The sequence below is a fragment of the Larimichthys crocea genome, chromosome II (genome assembly GCF_000972845.2).
Source record: "Larimichthys crocea isolate SSNF chromosome II, L_crocea_2.0, whole genome shotgun sequence".
Lineage (NCBI taxonomy): Eukaryota > Metazoa > Chordata > Actinopteri > Sciaenidae > Larimichthys > Larimichthys crocea.
In genome coordinates this window covers 9,317,532-9,343,199 of record NC_040012.1, presented here as the reverse complement: position 1 = coordinate 9,343,199, position 25,668 = coordinate 9,317,532, and the positions used below count along the sequence as shown (strand labels likewise).

General features: G+C 41.7%; 2 protein-coding genes across 4 annotated transcripts in view; both read left to right on the top strand.

Moving 5' to 3' along the window:
* Positions 1–3,481, top strand: part of tmem236 (transmembrane protein 236) — a 5,942-nt gene extending 2,461 nt beyond the window's left edge. The window contains 5 exon segments of the mRNA XM_027291673.1: positions 859–928; positions 989–1,173; positions 1,176–1,239; positions 1,241–1,347; positions 2,519–3,481. Of these exon segments, the coding sequence (XP_027147474.1) occupies positions 859–928; positions 989–1,173; positions 1,176–1,239; positions 1,241–1,347; positions 2,519–3,153 (1,061 nt within the window). The 3' untranslated portion in view covers positions 3,154–3,481.
* A 3,866-nt stretch (positions 3,482–7,347) lies between these two features.
* The window catches only part of cacnb2b (calcium channel, voltage-dependent, beta 2b), a 37,361-nt gene continuing 19,040 nt past the window's right edge, over positions 7,348–25,668 (top strand). The window contains exons 1-2 of one of the 3 annotated variants that reach the window (XM_027289563.1): positions 17,093–17,336; positions 17,530–17,661. In XM_027289563.1, coding sequence (XP_027145364.1) covers positions 17,644–17,661 — 18 coding nt within the window. In that variant the 5' untranslated portion in view covers positions 17,093–17,336; positions 17,530–17,643. Of the gene's footprint in view, positions 8,312–17,092; positions 17,337–17,529; positions 17,662–25,668 lie in introns of those variants that run through there. The other 2 variants (XM_027289557.1, XM_027289562.1) reach the window with 2 other exon arrangements.

The following is a 25,668-nucleotide window of genomic DNA, read 5'->3' as shown; positions in this document are numbered from 1 at the left end:
GCTGTGGAGTGAAGCCAGTGCAATCCTCAAACGTCCACTTGAGGCTGGCTACAGAACGAGTCAGCCTCCATAAGTCCCCATGTTCAATGTCCAAATTCCACGCAGAAATAACATGTTTACAGCCTGGTACAAAAAACAGTTTTGGTCTCTATAGCTATTTTCCTGTTCATGACAACTGTACTGAGGGTACAGTTCAAATTAATAAAGCTTAAACCACAATTAAAAGCATGACCACTTTGATTACATTGCCCAATTTTAGTTTATCCGGGAGGCGCGCATGCTGAACTGCCAAGATGGCGCAGTACACTCATCACAATAATGAACAGAAACATTAAAGATCCTAAAGGCGATAACATAGTTTGGGAAGGTTCAAATCAACCCCCAAAAGCCTCTAAAGCACATATTTTTCGTACCTCTTTAATGTGACATCTATATATTGTATTTTTATTATCCACCAATTGGACCTTTTACTATTTCACATGTATTTGTTGTCAAGGGCCACAGTGAGCCAGCAAAAAGTTTAAAGTACTGAGTGAATGCTAGAGACCAGAACTGAGACAGCATGACTTTTTAAGTAAAAATGTGAGCAGTAAACCTGCTGATAACGCACGCTTAAGGTGTTTGATTATTTAGGTATTGTTTTGCTCGGTCATGAAAAATCTGAACTCTACACTGATATAACACGGTATGCAGTCTATGCAAAAGGCGCAATAAAAACCTTCATGAATGTTATAATCTTCAGTTTCTGTTTTAGAGAAGGTGCTGATTCAACCTTTGGAGGATGTTGTTGATTGTGTTTACCCCCCCCCCCTTTTTCAAGGAGGGGCTGATGTTGTTTTGTGCTTTTGCCATTTGCAGCAGACAGCCTGGATCCTGACCTGACCTATTCAGGCCCCGTCCTCACCCACCTGGAACATGTGACCACGTAGCCAGCCAGTTGCACACGATGAAGGCCAAAATGGTTTGACCAAGTCCAGCCAGAGGCCAGGAATGGCAGCGCTCAGGCAGATGGCAGGACTTCAGCGGCTCACCCGGCCATTCAAACCCAGCTTACGAGCCCCCCCGCTGCCTACGTGTACTCCTCACGTCCACGATCCTACTCTGGTCCTGTGGGCTTCCTGTGGAAGAGGGATGGAAGGGCAGAAGTGTTTCTGAATAGCTTTATGTTCTGGCTTACACTGTGGATATGGTGAGAGTGGCAGGGCATCCAGATGTATTCTACTCAGTCTGGGTGTCCCCATCTAATCTTTGCCTTCAGTCTACTCTCCGCGTGGTTCACTCCTAACAACCCGTTATTGTCTTTTGCTGGAGTCGCTCTGCAGGACTTTCCTTATGCTGTAGGTGCAGGTGGACAGAGGACTCCTGCTCGACCATTTCACAGAGTTGCCTGTTTCCTTGGTGCTTTTCTCCCTCATCTGTGTGGATATCGTAGAGAGGATTCGCCCCTGCAAGCTCATTGGAAAATGTAAGGCTTGAAGCTGTTTCAAATTATTTTTTAAGGTATAAAAAATACAATTAATTATACTTGAATTCCATTTAGCTGCATCAGTTTAAGGCTCATGGCATTGTTCATGTTGGCTCCAAGTGGCAACCTCCAGGGCTGTGAAGTGAAGCCAGTGCAGTTCCTCAAACGTCCACTTGAGGCTGGCTACAGAACGAGTCAGTCTCCATAAGTCCCCATGTTAAAATGTCCAAATTTACAGCAGAAATAAACATGTTTACAGCCTGGTACAAAAAACTGTTTTGGTCTCTATAGCTAATTTTCCTGTTCATGACAACTGTACTGAGGGTACAGTTCAAATTATAATAAAGCTTAAACCACAATTAAAAGCATGACCACTTTGATTGACATTGCCCAATTTTAGTTTATCCGGGAGGCGGCATATGCTGAACTGCCAAGATGGCGGCTGTACACGCTGAGCTTCACAACGGCTCTTAAGAACAGAAAAAGGTGTGACTCATCACAATAATGAACAGAAACATTAAAGATCCTAAAGACGATAACATAGTTTGGGAAAGGTTCAAATCAACCCTCAAAAGCCTCTAAAGCACTCTTTAATGTGACATCTATAAACTGCTATTTTTCAGTTAATCCACCAATTGGACCTTTTACTATTTCACATGTATTTGTTTTCAAGTGGCCACAGTGAGCCAGCAAAAAGTTTAAAAAAATAAAGTACTGAGTGAATGACTCAGAGACCAGACATTTCTGAGACCAGCATGACTTTTAACTAAAAATGTGAGTAAACCTGCTGATAAACGCACGTTTAAGGTGTTTGATTGTTTAGGTATTGTTTTGCTCGGTCATGAAAAGAATCTGAACTCCTACACTGATGATACACAGGTATGCAGTCTTATGCAAAGTGCCGCAATAAAAACCTTTATGAATGTTATAATCTTCAGTTTCTGTTTCAGAGAAGGTGCTGATTCAACCTTTGGAGGATGTTGTTGAATTGTGTTACACCCCCCCTTTATATCAAGGAGGGGCTGATGTTGTTTGTGCTTTTGCCATTTGCAGCAGACAGCCTGGATCCTGACCTTGACATATCAGGCCCCGTCCTCACCCACCTGGAACATGTGACCACAGTAGCCAGCCAGTTGCACACTGATGAAGGCCAAAATGGTTTGACCCAAGTCCAGCCAGAGGCCAGGAATGGCAGCGCCTCAGGCAGATGGCAGGACTTCAGCGGCTCACCCGGCCATTCAACACCCAGCTTACGAGCACCCACCGCTGCCTACGTGTACTCCTCACGTCCACGATCCTACTCTGGTCCTGTGGGCTTCCTGTGGAAGAGGGATGGAAGGGCAGAAGTGTTTCTGAATAGCTTTATGTTCTGGCTTGACACTGTGGATATGGTGAGAGTGGCAGGGCATCCAGATGTCTTCTACTCAGTCTGGGTGTTTCCCATCTACATCTTTGCCTTCATGTCTACTCTCCGCGTGGTCATCACTCCTAACAACCCGTTATTGTCTTTTGCTGGAGTCGCTCTGCAGGACTTTCCTTTCTTCATCATTCGAGTTGCTCTGATTGCTGTGTTTGGTTATGTAACTCCTGTGTTGTACCCGTTAAAAAATGTGCTGGTGAGCCTGACTTTTATCTACTTTACATTCCTGACCAAGCTGAGGATTTTCAAAAGGCAGAGCATGTTTTGAGGAGGAGTGGCACATTCTGTTGTTAATGAAAGATCCGCTTTGATTGTGGATGGTTGAACAGTTGGTGTATTTATGTGTGGGGGAGCAGCAGTACTGATCATGAAGAACAACACGTTTTGAATTGCAATGGCTGCACATGTATTGTACGACCATTCATCCAAACCAAAGTGTGAAAAATGATTCTGGTAGTTTGGAGCAAACAGTCAGCAAACTGTTCTCATTTTTCTGTGACGTATTTGAATCCAAATGTATTTATTGACACTGACGATGAAGTTATGTTTACCTGCTACATTTTTCTTTTTTTATCTAAACTCCAAACGGTGATGAAAAAACTTTTGTCGTACACAAACGATTTTAAACCATTTCAAACTGTTAAATAAATGTTGTTTGTTTAAACACTGGTGGAAACATTTTGACAGTATTTATATGTTATAAACAATGAGTCAACTAACGATTAATAAACAAGTGATGTGTAAAATAATATATAATTATATACAACAAAACTATTAAGTATTAAAATCAAACACACAGTAAACTGTCAGGCAGCAGCTCTTGCTTCCTTAAACATATATGAAACAAGTTTATATTTTAAAGAAAGGAACTCGTCCTAGTCATAAAATTTCCATTTTATTTCACAGTGGCTAACCTCTAATAACTTTAGTAAGAAAAATCAACATCATTAAAAATGCCACCAAAGCCAGCATTAGAATAATGACATTATTAATGATTATTAACCATTTTTCAGCTACTTAGCGGTTGAAATAAAGATTTTTATCATCTGCCACTGAATGAATGGACTGAATAATTATGATTTAAGTATCATGTATTAAGTCGATGACAAGATTTTTTCCACAATTTGTTGCAATGTCTTTGTCTGAGACAAAAACCATGTCGGAGGATGGGGACACTGTCAGTCTGGAACAGAGCACTCTCTTCAGGATAGACGTGTTTCTTCACGGGATAATCATGCCATGAAAAGGTTTAGTTACATCTGCAATTGCTTTCCACTCTCCTTTTAATGCGTATAAAGGCATGTTTCTAACATAACTGAGTGCTGTTTTAATTTTATTAAAACACCACTTACTCAGCTACCACGATCTGGGTAGATTTCAGTAGATTTACTTGTGTATTACACTTAAGTACAAATAAGGTGATTATGGTTTAGAATATTTCAAATAAACTGAAAGATGTGAAGTGTTCCTTTATGTGTTGAAAAAAGTCTATTTAAAAATGCTCCTTGGATTAGCTGGAAACAACAAAGCAGAAAAACAGGGCTGTTTTTCTAAACTCATGGAAAGTTGACTTTTTAAAAATATGGAGTTCAACACAACACAACAAACATATGATGATCTTACAGACCATGATGCATTGCTGTAGATTAAACAAGTTAACAGGATGTAAATTAGATAAAATTAGCTCAACTATAGCAGTAAAATGCAACATACACATTAATGCAGCAGAAATATCAAAGCAAAAACTGCACGAGTACTACTTGGATCTGAATACTTCTTCCACCAGTGCAAATATTATCTGTTTTTCTTTTTCCTCTCATGCTTTCATGGTTATTTTCTAGGAGAGAACCAGCTGATAAATAGATTTTCGTTGTGTCTTGCAGCTTCTAATTCTTTGCTTTGTCCTTGGCTGTTGCAAATTAGCACCCTTGTCACTTGCCTGTGCTGCAGGCAGCGTGGTGGTTTATGTGTTTTCATGGCCATATAACTCTTTGTTTTGTAACCTTGGTGTATGTATGTGTGTGTGTCAATACAGCATGCCACAGTGACACCACAGAGAGACGCTGGTGTATAATCGGTAGTCTTCCACCAGCACAAGTCTGACAGAATTATACCCCATGGAGCACTTGGTCTTTGTCCGTCTGATGGATGAGCTGGGGCTGCGGGACAAACTGTTTAAGGGAATTGCCAAATCGGTGGCTCCTGTCTCTCAAAGAAAAAAAAAAAGAAGGAGAAAATGAAGGAATTTGAAAAATGGCAGCAAACGTCCTGCTGCATCCTTGGTGATAAATTGAGTGAATCTCAAGCAGAAATTTATATCAGCTTGAACTGCGTTGCCACACCGAGAAGGAAGATTTGTTAACAGCATTATTAATGATATACACGGCCAGTGACGGGACGCTAGACAGGCAGCTGTAATTCACAGGGAGGGATGAGAGCTGGCCTGCTTTCATTTACTGGTATGAAAACTAAAATTAACTTCCCTTAATTTCCCCATAGCCACGATCATCCTCCTCCTTAATGATTCATACTATAATCTGCAAGAAAGCATTAGTGCAGCTTGAGTTATTGTGGCTATTTTACAGTATGTCGTGACTGCAGAGCACTTTATTTATTTATATATATATTCCTGTAACACAGAATAAATGCTCCTCATGATCAAAGAAAAACAAAACAAAAGCAACAGCCTGCATCTATTCCTCTTTATCCGAGTCTGTAAGATCCACGTTCAGCTATAAAGAGTTCTCTGAGGCACAGGCTTTCCCTTTTTTTTGTCACCAAATGAACCTTTCATGCGTGCTTAGAGAGGCTTTACATTAATTCATCCAGTTTTAACTTCCTATTCAGCAATTGCGTCCCCAGAGTATCATTTTCTTAAACCGGGTGAAAATAATCTGCCAGTTCTGCAGGATTACTTTGATATTTTAAATTCAAATCAACTTATTTCAAGCACCTTTGCAAGTAGATTCAATTGCAGCCTTTTTTCATATTCATATTTCATATTTCTTCAACACAGATCTCAAGGCTGTAGCCAGAGTTTTAGAGGTTTTAAGTCCAGAACTGTCATTACAAACCTATGTGAGAAGTTCTTGAGTAACCAGCAGCCAAGCTCTGTGAAGTTTTCTGTGTATTTCAACACTTTTAATTTGTCGCATATCTTTTACAAGTGTTAGGTTTGTGGTGAGTAATGCAAATTTCACTTTATTTATTTATTTATTTATTTTTATATCTGGTTGGTTCTTATCAATGACAGTCTATCATTTATTATAGTCTGGACCACTTCGGTCCAGCCTGAGCTATTGGATCAATGGCATGAATTTAAATGGTCGGAAAAAAAAGTGCGCAGAAGATGCTTTATAAAGACTTTTAATTTGTCCCCACCAGCAGGTCAAAAATTCAAGATAAGTTGACAGAAATTGTGCCACAAAGATTTGTGTTCAAAGAATGAATCCCACCATGTGGCTTTATTTTTCCTTTAGAGCCACCAACAGGTGAATTGGACAGATTGCCATGAAATTGTCCCCTTCAGGATGACGTCCGATAATCGTGTTGACCCCTTTAACTTTTCATCTAGAGCCATCATCAGGTCCAAATTTAATCAATCAATCAATTTTAATCAATCAATTAATTGTCAAAAGCTTTATGAAAACAAACTTTGCAATACCAGTGACATTTCTCATCAGCCTCGCCTGCTACTCAACTAAAATAGTGCGAACATTATCATGTTATCATTATCACTGAGGGCATGTTAGTGCGCTGATGTTGCATCACAATCAATGCATCACTGTGCGTAGGTACAGCCTCAGAGCTGCCAGCATAGGTGCTGACTTTTATTCTTCTTTGCCTAAAAAGATTAAATCTAGTCAAAAACAGATGACAGACACTCATCTGCACTCTTAGAAACGAGTTGAATTCTTTCACGTTGAAATATTCTCACCGCACTGACTGATCTCCTTCACTTGCGTCAAGAGTTTTTAAAACTAAATTATAGACATAAATGGCATGAAGAGAAACAGACAGAGAGAGAGAGTCCTTTTTTTTCAGCATTGAGGTGAAGCAGGATTTACTCCAAGTGCCTCCTCATCTCACTCTCCAGGTAACATGGAAAACAAGACTGAGCGCGACAGCAGAGAGGGGGGGGGGGGATCACTCTGAAGGAAGCAACAGTGGAGGGAGAGGGAGCAGACGTTGTGGACAGAGATGAAGAGAATGAGACGGGGGGGAAGAGAGGAGAGATGAAGAGAGGAGGGAGAGATGAGAGGAGAGGGTGGAGGCTTTGTAAATCGGAGAGAGGCTGGAGGCGCATTTGAATTCAGGCTGTGTGTCTCCTGCGCTAGCCGAATGTTACCTGCTCTAGCATGGCAACAGAGAGAGAGGGAGAGCTGTGAGCTTCAGCTGCAGCCTGCACACACACACACACACACACACACACACACACACACGCACACGTGCATCCACAGTCACAACAGGAGTGCAAGGAGTGACTCAGGTAAGCAGGAACGCTCCTGATGAGAGAGGACCCTTGAGAGAGGGAAGCAGCGTGGTGGAGTGAGAGGTAGAGATACTGGAGGAGGAGGAGGAGCTATAGAGCTGGGATTTTTGAGGAGGAAGAAAAGAGGAATTGCACAGAACCTGAAAATCTCTGTATCTGGACACCCAGGGTGGGCTTACAAGGAAGGGACAGACAGGGGATACAGGCAAGACGGATGTGGAGTGATGCAAGCGCTCTGATTGGATACACTAGAGAGCACTGAGAGACACACACACACACACAGAAGGAAGAAAATGACATTTAGTTTTTGTTGCAAGACTATTCGGGGGGCTTAAGCCAGAGGGAGGCTGGAAGAGAGGAGGGTTGTTTTTTTTTCTTTTTCGACAGGGTGAGTCAGGACAGAGAGAGAGAGAGAGAGAGAGGGGGGTGAGGTAGGGTAGTGGGAGGGTAAATAAGGATGGCAGATGAGCCACCTGTCCTTCTCAGATGAGGTGAGCACACACACATTAACACAAAAAGACATACGAACCTTGCACACTCCTCAGCACATCAGACTGGTCGTTAGATCGGATCCCGGCTCCAGACTTTGAAGATCCTGTGAGGTGTTTTTTTTTTTTTTTTTGGCGTCCGGATCACCTGAACTTAACCGAGGACATAACTTATGAGAGGGACCGGCCACTGAACCACCGTCCCCCTCATCCCCAACCCTTTGCGAGAACCTGTGGACATTAAGGGGTGTCTTTTTGCGGGATCCCCAACTCGGCTGAAGAGCAGGCGATCAGGTGGATCACCTGTGCCATGAGGATCCTATGTGTGTGAGCCTGGCCTGAGACGACCTACCACCTATCGGCCTGTCCCCTCCTCCTTCCCCCAACTGGATGTCTTGATGTATTGCTGTGGGCTGGGACACTGGCGGAGAGTGCAGTCCACCTATGTAAGTGACCATCGCAGCATCACTTGCGGCATCCATCCCCATGTTTTTGATCCCATAGCAACAGCGGAGTTGTGTTGTGGCAGAGAGAGAGAGAGCGAGAGAGGAGGAGGAGGAGGAGGAGGGGGTGATACATGAGCAGATTATTCCAAACATATAATTGCATGTGCAGTCACTAGTATACTTTTACAAATAATGCCGTCGATTCATTCACATTTACAGTTACGAGTAGCTGTGAGTGTGGCTGTTACAACCTGTTATCTGCTGCTAAGGTTGTTCACTCCTCCAGGTCTATGTGAGTTTTCAGCCGGGCTGCAGTTTATCAGGACAGACAGCGGCATTGTCAAACAGCTCGCTGTATTGATCCCAGTACAGGACTCCATGAAAACATTACCTAAACGCCAATAAACTGCATTCGCTTGGTTTCACCTCTGGTTTGTTTTCCACCGTGAGGCAACAGTTTGATTTCACCACCAGCAAGCAAGTGAAGTGAACAATTCTGATTTTGTTTTTTTGCATAAGTTGATTTTAATTACATGACAGCTGCTTCGAGTCCTCACATCAGCTGTCCTGGCTGAGCTGTCTGAAGGAGCAGATGATCGGGGGGAGGACAGACAGGTGCAGTTATCTCATTACAGGCCAGGTTTTACTGTCCTCTCAATGACAGAGAGGAGCAGGGAGGACAAGGCTCACTCCTCTCCTCCACCTGTTCCTCTTTAATTCTTCTCGTCTTTAACTCTCTTCCCCTCTCTGTCTGCTTGCTTCATCACTATACAGTCATTGTTGCTTTTTTTTTTCCTCTTCAGTCCTGTTGCAGCTGATACTATAGAGTCTCCGAGCTGTGCATTGTGTGATGGCGCTGACTGCAGTGGACCCTATCGTAACCACATTCCTACATGAATTAGGCTTACTGTCAGCACTCAATGGACTGTCGGCACAGAAGCCTCACAGATTACCACAATCTGTGCCGCTCCATGCAATGTGTGCCCACCTCAGCAACAAGCCGGGGGGGAAAGAAACTTACAGGATCAAAAAGCCACGCACAGCTAAAAGCAGTGACACATCAAGAAGTGGGACCTTGGTGCCCAGAGTCAGTATAGTGTCATTGATTTTCTGTGCTTACAACAGTTTAGCAAAAAATAGAAACCCTGAGTTGAGAAAACGCGTGTAAATAAAAGGAACTAAAAATAAAAGAGTATGCAAGATGCATTGTTTAGATGCACTCAGGCTTGAAAAGCTTATGATAAATGGTTAATGCCTGTTGTGGTGCAAGTACATTACTCATCCGTTATTTTCACTCCATTTGCTACAGCACATTATGAGTGCCAGCTACACAGTCATCAATAGGATTAAAATAGGATGGATCGATGCGTGTCAGAACTTGGTTTAGGGCAATGCTTCCCAAACCTGGAGGCGACAAGGTGTTGAAGAATAAATCTGGGGTTCGAAAAATGACTATTAGAAAATAAATATATTGTACTGCCCGATTTATGTTTATTTTAGCAGATTTGTCTCTGATCTTTGCTTTTTTGTTATAAAATTGATAGCTTTCTCTCATCATGCCTCTGAAAACTCAATAAATGAAACAGTCTGATGAGTGGGAGCACTTTTTGATTTAAAGGCTCATAAACTAAAAAGATTGGGAACCACTTGTGATTTAGCACAAAATACATAATACACATCCAAATCAACAGATTTTTATCTTTCTTCTTTTTCTTTTTTTGTCTTTTAACCACATGTTATTTTAAATTCTTATTCTGACATGTTCCTCCAGGTTTGGCCTTTGCTGGCAGAGAACAATGCTGGATTACCTTAAGTGCTTGCCTGGCTCTAAGAAGGAGCTTAAGATATCTCACTGTTCTCTGCTTAGTTGCTGCTGTTTTCATAATGCTGAGTGTGAGGGCGGCTCGGCCAACAGGTGAAGGGCAGGGCTCAGTCATCGCCATTGTAGAAATCTGCCAAAAGAGCAAAGACAAACTTTCTGGACATTTGTTCTTAACCTCTCATTCCTCTCCACTTGTTTTAAACTTGTTGGAGCGAAAAGCGAAGCCTCTACTCATGTACACTTTTAATATCTTGCTCATTTTAAGGAAGAAAAACAGACAGCACAGGTATACTTGTATATATCCGTGTGCCAAAAGACAGTCATTACTTAAATGCTGTACTGTATTTTGGATGGAAACACAAAGTGTTGCAGCAAAAACTTTTGTTTTTGGGGAATTTGCCCAATAATTGTGGATGACATAGCCGCACCTTTTATTTTTATTGGTTTGTAAGGAACCAAGAGATAATGTGAAGAATTTATAAAGAATTTAAAACAAGCCATTTTTAGAAAATCATTGATTAACATGAATTCATCAGTCTGAAGGGGATAGAAGCAGGAGTTTGTCTATAATCATACATCACTTTATGTGACCTCTGGGAGAGGGTTAACAAGTAAAAACAAACAAATATCATCACAGGTGGTATTTTTTTTAAGTATTTTTACGTCTGGTGTTCAGTAGTGACAGTGAGTTTATCTTTCTGCTTGTTTTTTTACACGAGGCAAGTTTTAAAATCCGATTACTGAAATGTATATTCAAATGTTCTAAATCTGGGGAGAAGAGGATACGTGTGAAAAATGTTCTCCTTCTCACACACTGACCAGAATAGCCTGCTGACTTTTGATTAATTTACAGGAAATAGACTTAGCTCTGTTAATACCATTACTCCTAGTGTTTTTTTTTTGTTCTGCTTTTGGTGCCAGATTTCTGCCTCCAGTTTTATTTCATGTGCAGAAATCCAACGTGTTCTCTTGAATTTTTCATGCTGCAGAGGTAGTTGTGATTCTTTTCCTTCCTGTAGCCTACTTCTGTCGAGGTGAATCTATAAGGGGCCACAGATCCATACAGTGCTAAGGTGCACATTGATTATCACGCCGAATTGAGATCCCGTGGATTTGGTAAACACGCTGCAGGCTCAGTATTGACTTGTTTCCACACACACACTGCTATTTCCTACCTCACTGGAGGCGATGGGATTGTAGATCACAGACGAGGATCTGTGTAGGACCAAAAAAGCTATTCAAGGCTGTTCAGCTTCAGATATATATTTATTTATTTTATAATCTCAGGAATTTAGACAAGTAAAGAGGGCTTACATTAATTGCTTATAAAGTTAAAACATGCACCTGGAAGTTGTTAAATTAAATATACAGTGTCTGACTTTAGGTTATGATATATTTCCTGTCATTATTTAGATAAAAGTAATTCAACTGCAGTCTGTAAATTGGATATTTTATCTTAAAGGAACACTTATTCTTTATCTTTCCATCAATCGCACTCATGTCTGTGTTAAGTATAGAGTATCTGGAGCCAAGAGGCAATTACCCTAGTTAGTTAGTTAGTATGAAGACCAGAAGCAGAGGGAAACGGCTAGGCTGGCTCTGTCTAGCTCAGAAATAAGTTTACCAACACCTCAAAATAGACAAATTAAAACACTGATAGACTGAGATGTACAAATGTACGGAAGCCCTAAAAGGTCAAACATTTTATTCCACCTGTTTTCCCGTGAAAACGAGATAATTTTCCTCCGTTTTCCTGTGATAACGAGATAATTAATTCGAGATCTCGAGAAAACAAAGCAATAGTCTAATGTATTAAATCATTGCAGGAAACATCATTTAGTGTAGCAATGTCAGAGGAGCAGGAGAATATCGATCACCGCATCACATATCTCTTCAATCAAGACCTGACACAGGCTGAAATAACTTTATGCCTTGCTATAGATAATGTACACATTAGTGCCACAATCTAACTGAGCCTGAAAAACTGGCTATCTGTATTTCAAACTCAGTTTGAAATGTTTTGAGTTTTGAGACAAAACAAGAACAAATACAAAACACACTAAAGGTGTCTCCTGCTCCTCTGACATTGCTGCAATAAAAGATGTTTCCTGCAATGATTTAATACACTAGACTATCGTTTTGTTTTCTCGAGATCTCAAATTAATTATCTCGTTATCACTGGAAAACAGAGGAAAATTATCTCGTTATCATGGGAAAACAGGTGGAATACAATATATGTATGTATGACCTTTTAGGGCTTCCGTACTTGACCGCAGTTGACATTGCTACACTAAATGATGTTTCCTGCAATGATTTAATACACTAGACTATCGTTTTGTTTTCTCAAATTAATTATCTCGTTATCACGGGAAAACGGGTGGAATAAAATGTATGTATGTATGACCCTTTAGGGCTTCTGTACAAATGACAACTAAACATTCGCTAAACTGCAGCTCAGCAACCAGAACAAGTGACCGTGGGCATGTCGAGCTTTGAATTTCTCCACGTTGAAGCAGTGTACACGCGGTTGTACTTAGAGAGATACTGTGCACTTAAAGAGCTTTGAGTGCAGGAATGGATTAAACTGCGTTTATCTGCTCTAATGTAAGCTGATAATGTTAACATCACTGGCTAGCTGGATACAGTAGTGAAAAACAAACTCTGTTAAAGACTGTCAGTAATATCGGAGTTACACGGAGAGTTTAGTGTAACGTTAGTGAGTTAGAAATGCGGGATTGACAAAGAGAGGCATTCAACTGTAATAAATCTTTTATTCTGTCAGTCCATCACTTCCTCTCTCTGATCAGTCACTGTTGTGGCTCAGCGGTGCGATTACAATCAAAAACTGTGTCTCGTTTTTGTCTATGAGGGAAATTAATAGGGGAAAATTCTGTATTTCACAACAACCAATTCAGTGTTAACATGTTTTTTCCTTTAATCTCATGTTAGGGATCAGTAACCCGGCCCGTCAGGCCCACTACTGACTGGCCCTCTCCAGTCGTCTGTCCTCCCTCTTCCACCTCATCCATCCTTCCACCTCCCTAGCTTTGCTCCTCCACCTCTTTCCCCTCTCAGCACCATATTTCATCCTTCCTTCCTTTCCTCTTTTCTCCCTCCATCCATCCATCTCCTCTCAGTCACTTCTCTCCCAGATGTGAGGAGGGCAGGATTGGCCATTTGCTGGTCCCAGCCTCCAGCATCACGGAGGAGGGGCATCAGCCAGATGTTTGGTTGCATATTCATAGAGGGTTTATGAATCTGAAGAGAGCAGACAGCCGCTCACAAGGAGCAAGAAGAGGAGGATTCAGGTGAAGGACTGAAGGAACTTTCCTGCATGTTCTATTTCTGCCTCTGACGGGCACCTTTTCTATATTATTCTCTCGTTTCTTTCTCCCACTCCTCCTCCTCTTTCTCCTACTTGAGGTAGATCTGGATCATGTTTAGTTGGGTGTGATTGGAGGGCGACACTCCAAATCTGAAACTCTTGTGAGGGTAGTTCGCACAGGGAGGGAAACAGTGGAGGACATCAAATGAAAAGTCCATCTCCACCTCTGAGCGGGCTGAAGGCGGACTGGGATCTGTGTGCGTGTGTGAGGACGCCGGGTGGAGTCGGGCCCTCGGCCTTTCCACCCACAAGCCATGTCAAAAGTGCCCAAGAACAAAAATGTCTCCTGGGTGAGTACTGCCTCACTGGCTGGTAGATTTTATTGAAACAAATGCTTCATATATATATATTTTATAGGAATTTCAATATCCAGCAGTTTGGATTAGTTAGGATTCCAGATAGAGAACAGAAAAAAAACAATTGTCTTTGTTTGTCTTGCACATCTGTCTTGATGTGTCCAACAGCTGTGAGATCACAACTATCCTAAAGCCCTCTGTGCTCTACTCCAGCCTGTTTAACACCATCCAGCTCAGCCAGCTGAAAAGTAAAAGAGCGTTAACAAAAAAGAAAGAATGATTAGGCTCCAATCAATGAGTGCGAAGTGGGAGGGACTAACGTGTGCTGACATTGCTTAACCGCAGTTTACACTTGAATGAAAATACTTTTTGGTTGCATCCAATTGCGAGCGCTAATGAGTTCTGGAGTCTGTTTTTAGGGTAGATGTGTGGTTTTTAGCTGTGTGGACTGCAGAGTAAAAGGCCGAGGTCTTGAAGCATTGGCTGAAATCGTGCGTGCCATCCATCTCTGCCCCGGCTGCCCTGCCCTGCACTACTAGCCCCAGCTTGACAGCGCACACGCAGAGAAACACACAATCTAGCTGTAAGAAGCTTAGGGACAGATGTTTGTTTATGTATGTGTGAGAGCACATGTGTACATGAACACGTGTGCTGCGTATGCATGGGAGGGGGGGTGAGATGATTGATGGGTGCTTTGCAGAGTTGCGTCATAGATACGCCAGCGCAGGACAGTCTCAGCACACCACCTGAACAATAATGAAGGAAAATTATGTTTTTTCTTGATGTTAATTGGGCAATCTTGTATGTGGCATATTACATTAATGGTGCATTTGCTGTCAACTTATTCCAACTGTAACTGGAAAAACAATTAAGAATATTTGCACAGTATATTACAGTGTTTATACTTGTAGATTCAGAAATAAATGCACACACACTTAGAGGGAGCATGACATTAGTGTATAGAGTATATAAATAATTCAGAAGGTTTGGAGAATATTCTAGCTTCTTCATATATTCCATGGGAAGCTCAGAAGCACAGGAATGATTCGACCACCTTATAATAATCTCATAGATGTCCTTAGAGAGAGTCAAAGTAAGCAGTGACTATGTTGGACTATGTTTTTTAGCACATGAGCAGAGCTGGCTTTTGCTGAAGGACATTTGAGGTGTCATGGAGCAGATTTAATAAAACCCCTAGTCTGGTTCAACCCCAGGTCATACACTAAATGTTGGGACTTTCCATTTACCGTCTTTCTTTCTTTCTCTGTCACAGCTGCTGTGATCACAGTTGTCTGACCTCTGCTGGTGATGTCCACTCCAGCAGTTAGGGACATTGATAAGGACATGTGTGTGTGTGTGCATCTGCAGCCTGTTTGTGTATTGCAGGTCCAGATGTGTGTCTGACACAGAGGTCATTGTCACAGCTTCTTGCTCCACACTGTCACACTCCACCCCTGGATGTTTCATTTCCATTCTCAGTTATCTAACACTCTCATCTGTGTCTCTCGCCTCAACAAAGCTCTCCCTGGAGATTTTGGTACCTCACCGTATCGCCCATCTGCTGACGTCCCGTGGATGCCTGGGTTACAGGCTGTGGTGATAAATGGACCATGCAGCGTTACTTCCCTTTAGGCTAAACAGTGGTGGAGGAGAAGATTACCACAGTGTAGACATACATAAAAGGGGCAGCGATAGGGACTTGATGAACCGGAGGGTGGCCGGTTCAAGTGTGAACTGGTAGCTAGAGAGGTGCCAGTGGAACGTCCTGGGTGAACTGGCACTGCTGAGCAAGGCAACAAACCCCTATTTGCTCCCAGGGCACCGTTACATTGCTGTAGGCCTACATGTGAACATTTCTTGGAGGTGTCTTGATCCTCAGGTTGGGAAACAATGCTTCGAGGATGCTTCATGCTTTTTATAACACATACTGTATTTACACATGTGTAGGACGCGGCCCACTGAAGGCAGAGCCACACAGTTTGAGGTAACTTGAGGATACAACATGTGCGGAAGGAAGCTCTGTGTGTGGATGATACTTGGCAAGTGCAACGTTTTAAAGTAACACTGCAGAGAAATTGGTATATTGTGATCTTCTTCTTCTTCTATTTATTCTTCTTCTATTTATTGTATATACTTGTTTGACAATTAAAATTTCCTTTCCTTTTTATATTTATATTCTATATATATATTTTATATTTGATATCGGGCTGCTCCGGGACCAGGGGAAACCAATTTTGTTTCATCCCATGTTTTACATGTGCTGTAATGACAATAAAACTCCTTGAATCCTTAAATCCGCCCCCAGATTCATGTGCAGTACCACTGTGGTAAATATGAACAGTTATACATGTGTATGTGTTGTGATTATAGATTATATTACTTATGATCAAAAAAATTAAGCAAGGTCAACAACACAAGACATAGCAGCCAGCTTGTATTACTTACTAGTCCAACAGCAGTCAGCCCAGCTCGGTGTCTGTTTTTCAGCCTTTTATTTCAACAAGCTCTCGCCAACGACTAAAAGTCAGTCCCTAAAAGTTAGCTTACTCTGTCAACGTCTCTGACGTCTCTGTCTATAGTGTCTGCAATGCCAGCTTACATGCCCCCACTTGCCCAGCTCCTGTTCTGGCACGACGCCGGCTCTGCTACAGTACCAGGCAGCATTCGCCTGCTCCTTGGGCCTGAAAACCTCCTCGTCCTGGTGGTCCAAAACACCTGTGGTACAAACATTAATACTTCCCCTGGTGCTCTGAGCTCACAGTCCTAGCAGCCCAGCTAACAAACTGAGCCAGGATTCCTTAACAGCAGCGATAGTTCGCAGCAGTTTACTTTACATCAGGAAACTCTGCAAATCACAGAGAGTGGAGGAGGAGCACATCAGAAGGTAACCAGGAAAAAAATAAATCTCCTTAAAACATGATCCAGTTTCACCAAAATCAGTTAAATAGTTGGTGATCATATCATGTGACCGTACTATATCATACCTGGAGCACAAACTTACATTCTGCAAACACAGGTGGGAATGAAAAGTTCTGTAATGTAGTTTTAATTAGTGCCACAAAGACACAGAACTAATGTGGTGAAGGAGTGTCACTACTGTCCTCTTGGAGAGGGTACAGTAGGTTTGTCTGTAGCTTGTTTGCTGTAAATCGGCTCCACAGAGGTATTATGTTCTGCTAGCCTTTTAATTTCATCTTTCTATTTTGGAGTCAGGCCGTTGTAATACTCCTATGTGTGCAGCCAAACCACAGGAAGTTGTTTGGATGCACACACACACACACACACACACACACACATGCACACTCACTAATCAGGCATCACACGCGCAGTGGACGGAGCCAAGTCAAACCGATCAACAACATAGATGAAGATATTGCGTAATTTAACACGCGTGGACGTTGCGCACCGGTTTTGGACACCTTCTTGGTTTGTGCGGTGCTGGAGGTCAGATTGTGCGGTGTGCAGCTCAACAGATGCCGCATGGAGAAATAAGCCTTTAATACCTCCAGGGCTCGGGAAAGGGTAACTACACTCAACTCACAATGCAGACTTAAGTGAAACCCCTCACGCCACTCATCCGTGTCTCCGGTGGCGTCCTGCGGTTTCCTGGGAAATATTTCACCTTTACGCACAAAACGGCGGTGTTTTCTTTTTTATTTGTTTGTTTTTTTTGCTTCGTTTTGACATCTCACTCGGATATATCCACCTGTTTTAGAGGTTAACTCAGGTCTCATGGAATACTTGTCCACGTTTCATTTACTGGAGCCAGGTGAGCGATAATTTAAGCAGCGTTACATCCGCGGGACAACACTAGTGGACTTTAACAACCATGCCACCCAAGAAAAAGGTAATACATATAATATTTTTTTAATGTGTGTGTGTGTGTGTGTGTGTGTGTATGTATGTGTATGTATGTGTATGTATGTGTATGTATGTGTATGTGTGTGTGCTAAACAGGAAGGGTAGGAGAATGCACCATCTGTTGCACCGGGCGTTAATCCTTGCGTGAGGCCTTTCCACATCATTGCACTCAGTGAAACAGTCACAGTGCGCAGGGCAGATAGGTGGATGCATATACCCATCTGCATGTATCATGTCAGGAGTCCAGCTGAAAACCACAGGCTCCATATAGAGTTGCATAACTAATGATCTGTGAAGATCTGATCGACTTTCTTGACCTTTTCCTTCACTGAGGACTCTTGGACTTGCTGTGGACTAGGTGTGATCTTATATCCAGGCTAGAAGGAACTAAATCTGTGTTTATGTTCAGCTCTATTTTCCCTCCACATGTGATGGAAGTTTGACAATGTAGCTACAACAGCAGCAGGTGTAGTCGAGCTCCCCATCCTCATGCTGTACAAGCACCACGTACTTTATACACCTTTCTTTCCCGCAGAACATTTCTGTCATCATTTTATTACAGTGTGTCAGTAACCTCCATCATTTGCCTGAAAAAAGTATTTTACTTACACTTAAAACGCCTATATATCAAAGCCACGCGCTGAGACTTTGTAAGACTGAGAGATCAGATCTCTTTTTGCTTCTCCTGTATTACCATTACCCTGAAGTTACAGAGCTAAGCATCCACTTGTCAATCTTTGAAAAAGCCCAGAGGGCTGTTTGAAAACACGTACTGCTGTTCTGATGGTATTTCCAGACTCCTTTAAGGCTTTTCTAACCATCACTACAAACCTGGGGTTTGTGGAGACCAAAAGTAGAGCTAAATTAAGTGACTATTGCTTACTAGTGCTTATATAAGTGGCCAGAAACTCCAAATCAATGATGTTGCTCCATATCAGCTAGATGTGTAAAGAAAAAAAAGTAGAAGAAGAAGCAACAGTTTGCCATAGCATCTAAAAGGATGATGATGTTCGTGTTTACAGCTTGTCTGTGCTACCCTCAAGGTGTCCCACAAATCAGTAAATCAGAACAGCAGTACATTTTACACACCTTTGCTGGTTTTGTTTGGCTCACTGAGTATAAACAGCTTGAATGTAATGACAGACACATACAGTACTGGAGCTTGAGGAAAACCTCACAGCCTCTGGATGGCATACTGTCTTGGCATTACAGTGTGCTGGTTAGTGCTGGCCCACTGCTTGTTACCTAGAATAGGAAAAGCCTCTTAGTAGCTGTTACTGAGGCATTACATCCAGATACCTGCTCTCCTTCCAGGCAGGAAGTGGAGCAATAAGGCAGCAGAGCTGTCTGGAAACTTGGGTAGACCTGTTTCCTTTTTTTTTTTTCCTCTACTGTATATTTATTTTTTTGAGTTTTACCTGACAAAAATAGTTTGCATACTGCAGAAAAGCGACAAAAAAAGAGAGTTCTGCTGATAGTGGTGGTTCAATATTTGCCTCAGTGCTATAACTGAGAAATGATCATAACAGGAATGATTGGCAAAATGTTTTTTTTTTCTTCCTATAATCCCCTCACACACACACGCACCTCTCCTTATACCGACAGTAATCATGTTGCATCATAACGCCGTGCAATGCAGCAGAGCAGAGAGACTTTCCGTCTATGTACTTTAGATGAAACGTATCTATGACAGAAGCCAAAGCAAGCCGGGAATTAAGTTAGTATTAATGCATCTATTGTATCTCTGATGACTGTCAGGGAGCTAGAGCACATTCGGTCCAAGCAGCAGCAGCAGCAGCAGTGTTGTCTGTCTGTGAGGAGTTTGCATTTGTCTCTCCCTCTCTTTAAATCCTGGATTGACGCATGCTATCTTAATCTCCTTACTCAGAGACAATCATGACCCAGAGAAAGAAGAGCTCAAATACACATTGGTTTTCCCTCTGTAATGATTTTTTTTTTCCAGTTTAGTCTTTGCTGTGATTTTCTTCAAGGCAATTTCATTTTTTTTTCTTTTTGATGTTCCTTCAAATGTGCAGATTCTCTCTGTGGTCATAGTTAAACGCCATAAATGATCAGAAATTAACTGTGAAATGAATGAAAATTATATATGATATTATTCTACTATACTAAACCTCCACTTAAAAGTTTTTACCGTATTTATTGACATGTTCAGGTTGTATGCATGGGGCTACAGTTGGATGTTAAATTGGGATTTCTTAACGGGGGAGGGGTGGGTTGTGGTTTCAGGTGTGTGCGCATAGACTACAAAAACTGATATCATTTGACAAACTGTAAATCTGCTCTAAACACTAAAACACACATCAAAGACATTGTTTGATGCTGATCACAGTGCAGAAAACTAAAGCTGATGAAAAAGTCTTTGTGCAAGAGCACTGGCTGAATACTTGATGGTTATTATTTAGTGAGAAATGTGCATCCATTTTGCCCAACATTTAAAAAACATTTAACCAGTAGTCAATGTCAATCCATTGTTCTCAGTCTTGCCAGAGCTGTAGCTACATAATCATGGTTGTGTTTTTAAATTGCATGCTTCCATCACGACCCATGTCTTTTCTGGACTGTCTCCACAGAGGTTGCTGCTGCTGGAAAGTGCAAGTTTCATTTCACGCACATGCAAATCAACGAGTGTTCTTGTGCAACACGGCTATCTTTCCGAGCTGCAGTTTTCTTTAACTGGAATATATCAACTGTCATAAATAGTTGTATTTCACGCTCTTCTCTTCTGTCAGGGGCAAGGTCAGAGAACACAGCCCACACAGAGAGACCAAGAAATTCACTGCCCTGCTAATGTTACGAAGACAGACAGAGCAAAGAAAGATTCACTGCAACAGATCAACTTAATGTTACTGTTATTTGAAAGAACACAGGAATACCTGATTGCTATTCCGGCAATTCACTTTCATTGTATTTTCCTTTTTTTTTAATTTGCACGAGGTGATGAATAGTTAACCTTTATCCTCTCATTTGAGAATCACTGATACTTTGACAGGGGGGGCCTTGCATAATGTAGCATACGTAGGCTTATGTGCCATGGCTGAGTGCCGACCCAATTTAACCCCTTTCTACAGTTAAAGCAATACTCTGTATATCAACAGATAGGATGGTGTTTTCGTTATTTTACCCCGCTCAAAACCAAAAACGTAAAAGATAAAGTGTACGGAGTGTATTAAGTGTTGCAAATGGCAACAAGGCCAGCAGCATTTCATATTACAGTTGAAAAAATCTGCAAAAGAATCGCTGCTGTTTGCTGCAACAAAATTCACAGTCGTCAGCTAGAAATGAGAAGTCTGCTTATGTCTACCTCAGTCTGAAATTAAGGAATCCTTTTTTTTAATTTCCAGGCAACAGTAACTAAGTTGGGCTTAATTCAAGTGATTTCCACTTTTAAACTCTTCCTTTGGCGACATCAGTAATAATGATCAAACCTATATTAACAGACATAAATTGAATTTAGTGCAGTACAGACTCACTGCCACTCTCGATCTATAATTGGAGATCTAAAGGGCCGTGATGCAGCCTTCAACTCCACAGACGGAGACCCGTGCCAAAGTAAAAGTGGCGGTGCCAGCCCAGCCATATCTGCTGTAGGGTAGCATCAGGCAGAGGGAATGGAGCCAGTCTCCTTCAGACAGATGATGCAAAGCAGCTGATTAGACAGGGCTCGGAGAAGAAAACTGTATGGGAGCACACGCTGCATGTAAATGACCTGGCTGCTGATGAAGAAGAGATAGAGTAGCAAGGAAATCATCACAGTATACCGAATAATACATCAAAGTAAATGAACAGAGCTAAACTGCGAGAGGATTGGTGTTATTAGATAAAATCTCACTGTTTCTCAGCAACAGAAAGAGCCAGTACAAGAAAAATTAAGAGTTTGTGAACACCTGGGCTCAGTGCCAGGAGCTCATTGGTGGCCTGACAGGAAATTAGTCACAATTAGATTACTGACCTGCTCCACAGACAACAATGAACTGTGGTAAAGGGTGTTTGGAAAGCAGGCGGTGTTTTTTGTCCTTTTTGATGCACGACTCTATCCACCGATGCTCACCAGCAAGGTTTTAATGATGCTTATTCATTTAACACCTGAAAATGTTTCTGCAGATCATCTAGAATATCCTGAGATATGAAGTAAATGTGTTACAGTTTTGATCTTTTCTCATGAAAGATAAGAAATGATGACGTCTTCAAAGAGGACAAACACAACAACAACAGGATCTACTTTAATATTCTGTCCACCAAAACCAGCAGATGTGCAGCACAAAGACATTTTGGTGCCAGTTTCTGATTCAGATCAAGCACCACTAATCATAACACAGGCTGCTCTCTAACAGGTGTCAATAGGAGTTTTTTTGGCATCCAGGATTTTGGGGATAAAAGTTCTGTTTATTTGCTGTATGGGCAATTTTAGAGACTGACATTTGGAGTCAGACTGTCTGTTATTCGTTCATGCCAATGGGCATTAATGAAGAATGAGCACTGTATGTGTGTTTGCTGCCTGACACCTTTTTTTCCTGTAAATCTTGAGCTTACTTCTTTTTGTTGAAACTAAATCTTTGTGTTGGAGCCGCAACTAACTCGTTGCACAGACAGACAGCAAAGGGACAGTATTGACAATGTGTTATGTCAATAATAACATAACGTGTTAAGAATATAGTAAGTACCTATTAGCACTTTTTGTAGATTTTAGTTATATTTTGTTACAGTTTTAAATCAAGTCAGCAGTTGAGCAAGTTACACATACCTTAATTGTTTTCATCCTGAAAATTAAAATGGCATTACTTTTTCTGGAAGCCGGGCATCCCTTTTCACTAGGTGAGATTCCCCATAGTTAGCCATAAAATCCTGCATCATAAACCCATTTGGCCAGGCAGTGGATGGTGCTAGAGTCATGGTGTTTCCATGGTGCCATGCCATTGTTCCGACAGCCTGTTATCCTAAAAAAAAAACAAAAAAAAACACCCATTGGTCTGAAAATACACACTCTCCTTGCAGTGACTGCCAGCCCTGTCCATGGTGCCGAATCAGTGAGGGAGGTCAGGTTTCATTTCGCATGTGCACCTTTTCATCAGTGTTGATTTTATGTATTTTAAGAAGTAGATTTTCTTTATTGATCCCTCAATGAGGAAACTGTTGGGGTTTTTTCCACTCTATTCCAGGCCTATACTGTAAATATAGACCCTAGTACAACCACAGAGAGAGAGAGAGCTTATAGGCATGCAAATGTGGAGTGATGGGAGCAGATAGGGGTTCAGTACCTCGAACCGGTTACTCTCTGGTTCCCAAGTCCCTACGGACTGAACTCCTGCCACCTCAGGCTGTGTGATCTTTTCCTGAACCAAGTAGTGTTGGTGCCTAACCAAACTGCGACCACATGAAAGTTTATTTTGGAAGTCTAACAGAACGTTGCATATTTATGTTTTCGGTAGTTATCTGCTGTTCAGTGTCACATTCTGCTTTGTCTAATTGTAAAAGTACACTGTGGACCGGAGTGTGTATTACATGAATTGTCATGGTACCGGGTTGGTGTTTTTGGAGAATAACAGGAAATAACAGAAAATGAGCTTTCAGTCCAATGGGACTATTGGTTTCTATGCAATCAGCTGTGGAGCTCACTGCTCTTCACTGTAAGTTACAAGATACTTAACTGTCTGAGGGCTGAAGGGCTTTGCTGTGGTGTGGACCCTAGTTGTCTCTTCATAGCTACAAATGAGAAATAACATATAGATAATGGCAGCACTGGGGAGCAGCCGGCGAGTGGCGAGAAGCTGCAGGTATGTGACAGAGCGAGTGGCAAGAGTACAGACACACACACACACACACACACACACACACACACACACACACACACACACACACACTTCATCTCCCAGTACAAACAATCAGAATAACAGCCAACCCATCCAGCCAGACTCAAACATCCACCCCTGTAGTCTGCCATCCACTCATCATGTAGACTTGAGTGCTGTGAACTTTGCTCTCACACTGTGGAGTCACATTTTCACATCACCTTGCCACTGCTGCTTCTATGTGGACTTAGAAAAATGCTTTATTCTGACGCTAGATCAGTGCGCACTGTGTGAGAAAGATGCTCATACCATACGGGGTAAGCCAGAATCTGCTGTCTACCGTTTATTAGATCATCTTCCTTTATGTTCCCCTGTGTGACTGTGTATGTAACCGGCCTGAATGACACTTCACTGTTAGATGTTTGACATCTTCGACTGTGAGAAGTCGAGTCACAGTGGGGTTGAACACTGCCAAGCTGATTCAGTTATTCTCTATGGATGGAGGTCTGTCAGTTCAACAGCTCCTCTATGGGTATCCCATTGATTTTTAATGTACCACTCAATCACTGTTAGCGCCTTTTAATCAGTCGATGAGGATGTCGTGGATTTCACTAAACGCCCTGAAGTTGAAAGTGATTTCTCTGAGGATTACAGCGTACAAGTCAACACAGGGAGAAATATTCTTATCAGCGGGAGTCATTTATGCTTAGGTGGCAGATTTCTCTCAATGGTTGCCATGGAAACGTCTTCCTATTTGTTGAGGGAAGGAGTGTGCGGCATGGTCTGGTATCTTTAAATGACACAATTGTGTACCGCCTGCTGCAATGGTGGAGAAGATGGGAGAAATTAAGAAACAGAAATACAGTCAGTTGTTTGGATAGATGAATGAATGGACGGACGGATTTCCAGTTTATATTCAATGCCCTTTAAAGCTCTGAATTATGCCCCAAAATGGCCATATTAAAGTAAAATTTCAAAATGTCTTTGATGTATTTTATTTATTTCTGGCCATCATCCTTACTGGTCGTGATGACACTGTATTCCTTAAATTGATATGAATGAGATCTAGAGGCATAGCTATACACTGGAGACCCGCTCAATCAGCTGGCAGACAGATCAGACATTAGCTGCAGCACTGTGAATACAATTAAAGTCTGTTTCAAGCATCCCTTAGTTTTTCCAAAGCTTCCTCTTGATTCAGTTTTGCAGTTTTACAAAGCAGTAGACCTTTTTCTGGATATTTAAAGTGCTGTCAAATAACATGGTTTGGATAAAATGACTCATATGGATTTGTTTGCAGTGTGAAAACTGCTCACCCTAGACTGTAAAGCAGCATCTATCTTCTCCCTGTTGTGTCACATCCACTGTACTGAACTAAGGAAGCTACTGTGTTTGTACTGGACGTTAACCTGACATACACTTGTCAAACCAATTACTTAGTCCTCATCCTTTTAAAGCCTGTTTTCTAAAATGGATTCATACTGTTTGAACACACTTCCAGTTAAGTATAAATCTTACTTGCTTACTTACTTACTCGTACGGGTTCTCCAAGTCTTTTTTTGCACTTTTCTTAACCACCACTGAAGGACTCAAAACCAAACTTGCACAAGAGACAGAAACCTGAATGTGTTTTCAAACTGTGTGTTCTGCTTTTACAAGAGGAAAGACTTCCAGCAGTGCACAGCTGCTTCCCTGAGTTTTTTGTTTTTTTTGTAATGTGAAACATCTAGGACTGTCTGTGATTGTAACATGAAGGTTTCCTCAACTGTTTAGGGACAGTTCAGGGACTCCAAAGACATGTGATTATGTGCCTCTGCCTCAGCATATTATGCTTTTTTCAGGTCAGGTCTTTTGGCTTCTTTGGTCTAAAGCTTATGTGGGAAAGTTTACTTTGCTGAATTCTTGCACTCACCGTTCCCTTTTCAGGCCCATTTTGCAGAATAAAAGTGATTCAGAGCTTTGAAATAGTTGGCATATGGACACATACTGTATGCATCTTGCTTGGTTAGACATTTTATCGGGGTCAAAGTGAATTTAGTAAGATGAGTCTGTGGGAGTTTAGTTCAACATAAAAACACCCATTTTCTCAGCTGCTCAAGCAATAAAGACAACTTGTTTTAAACTGTTTGAAATATGTCTAATGTGAACGGAAGCTGCATCTCAGCATTTCTTTAAGTCCAGAGTTC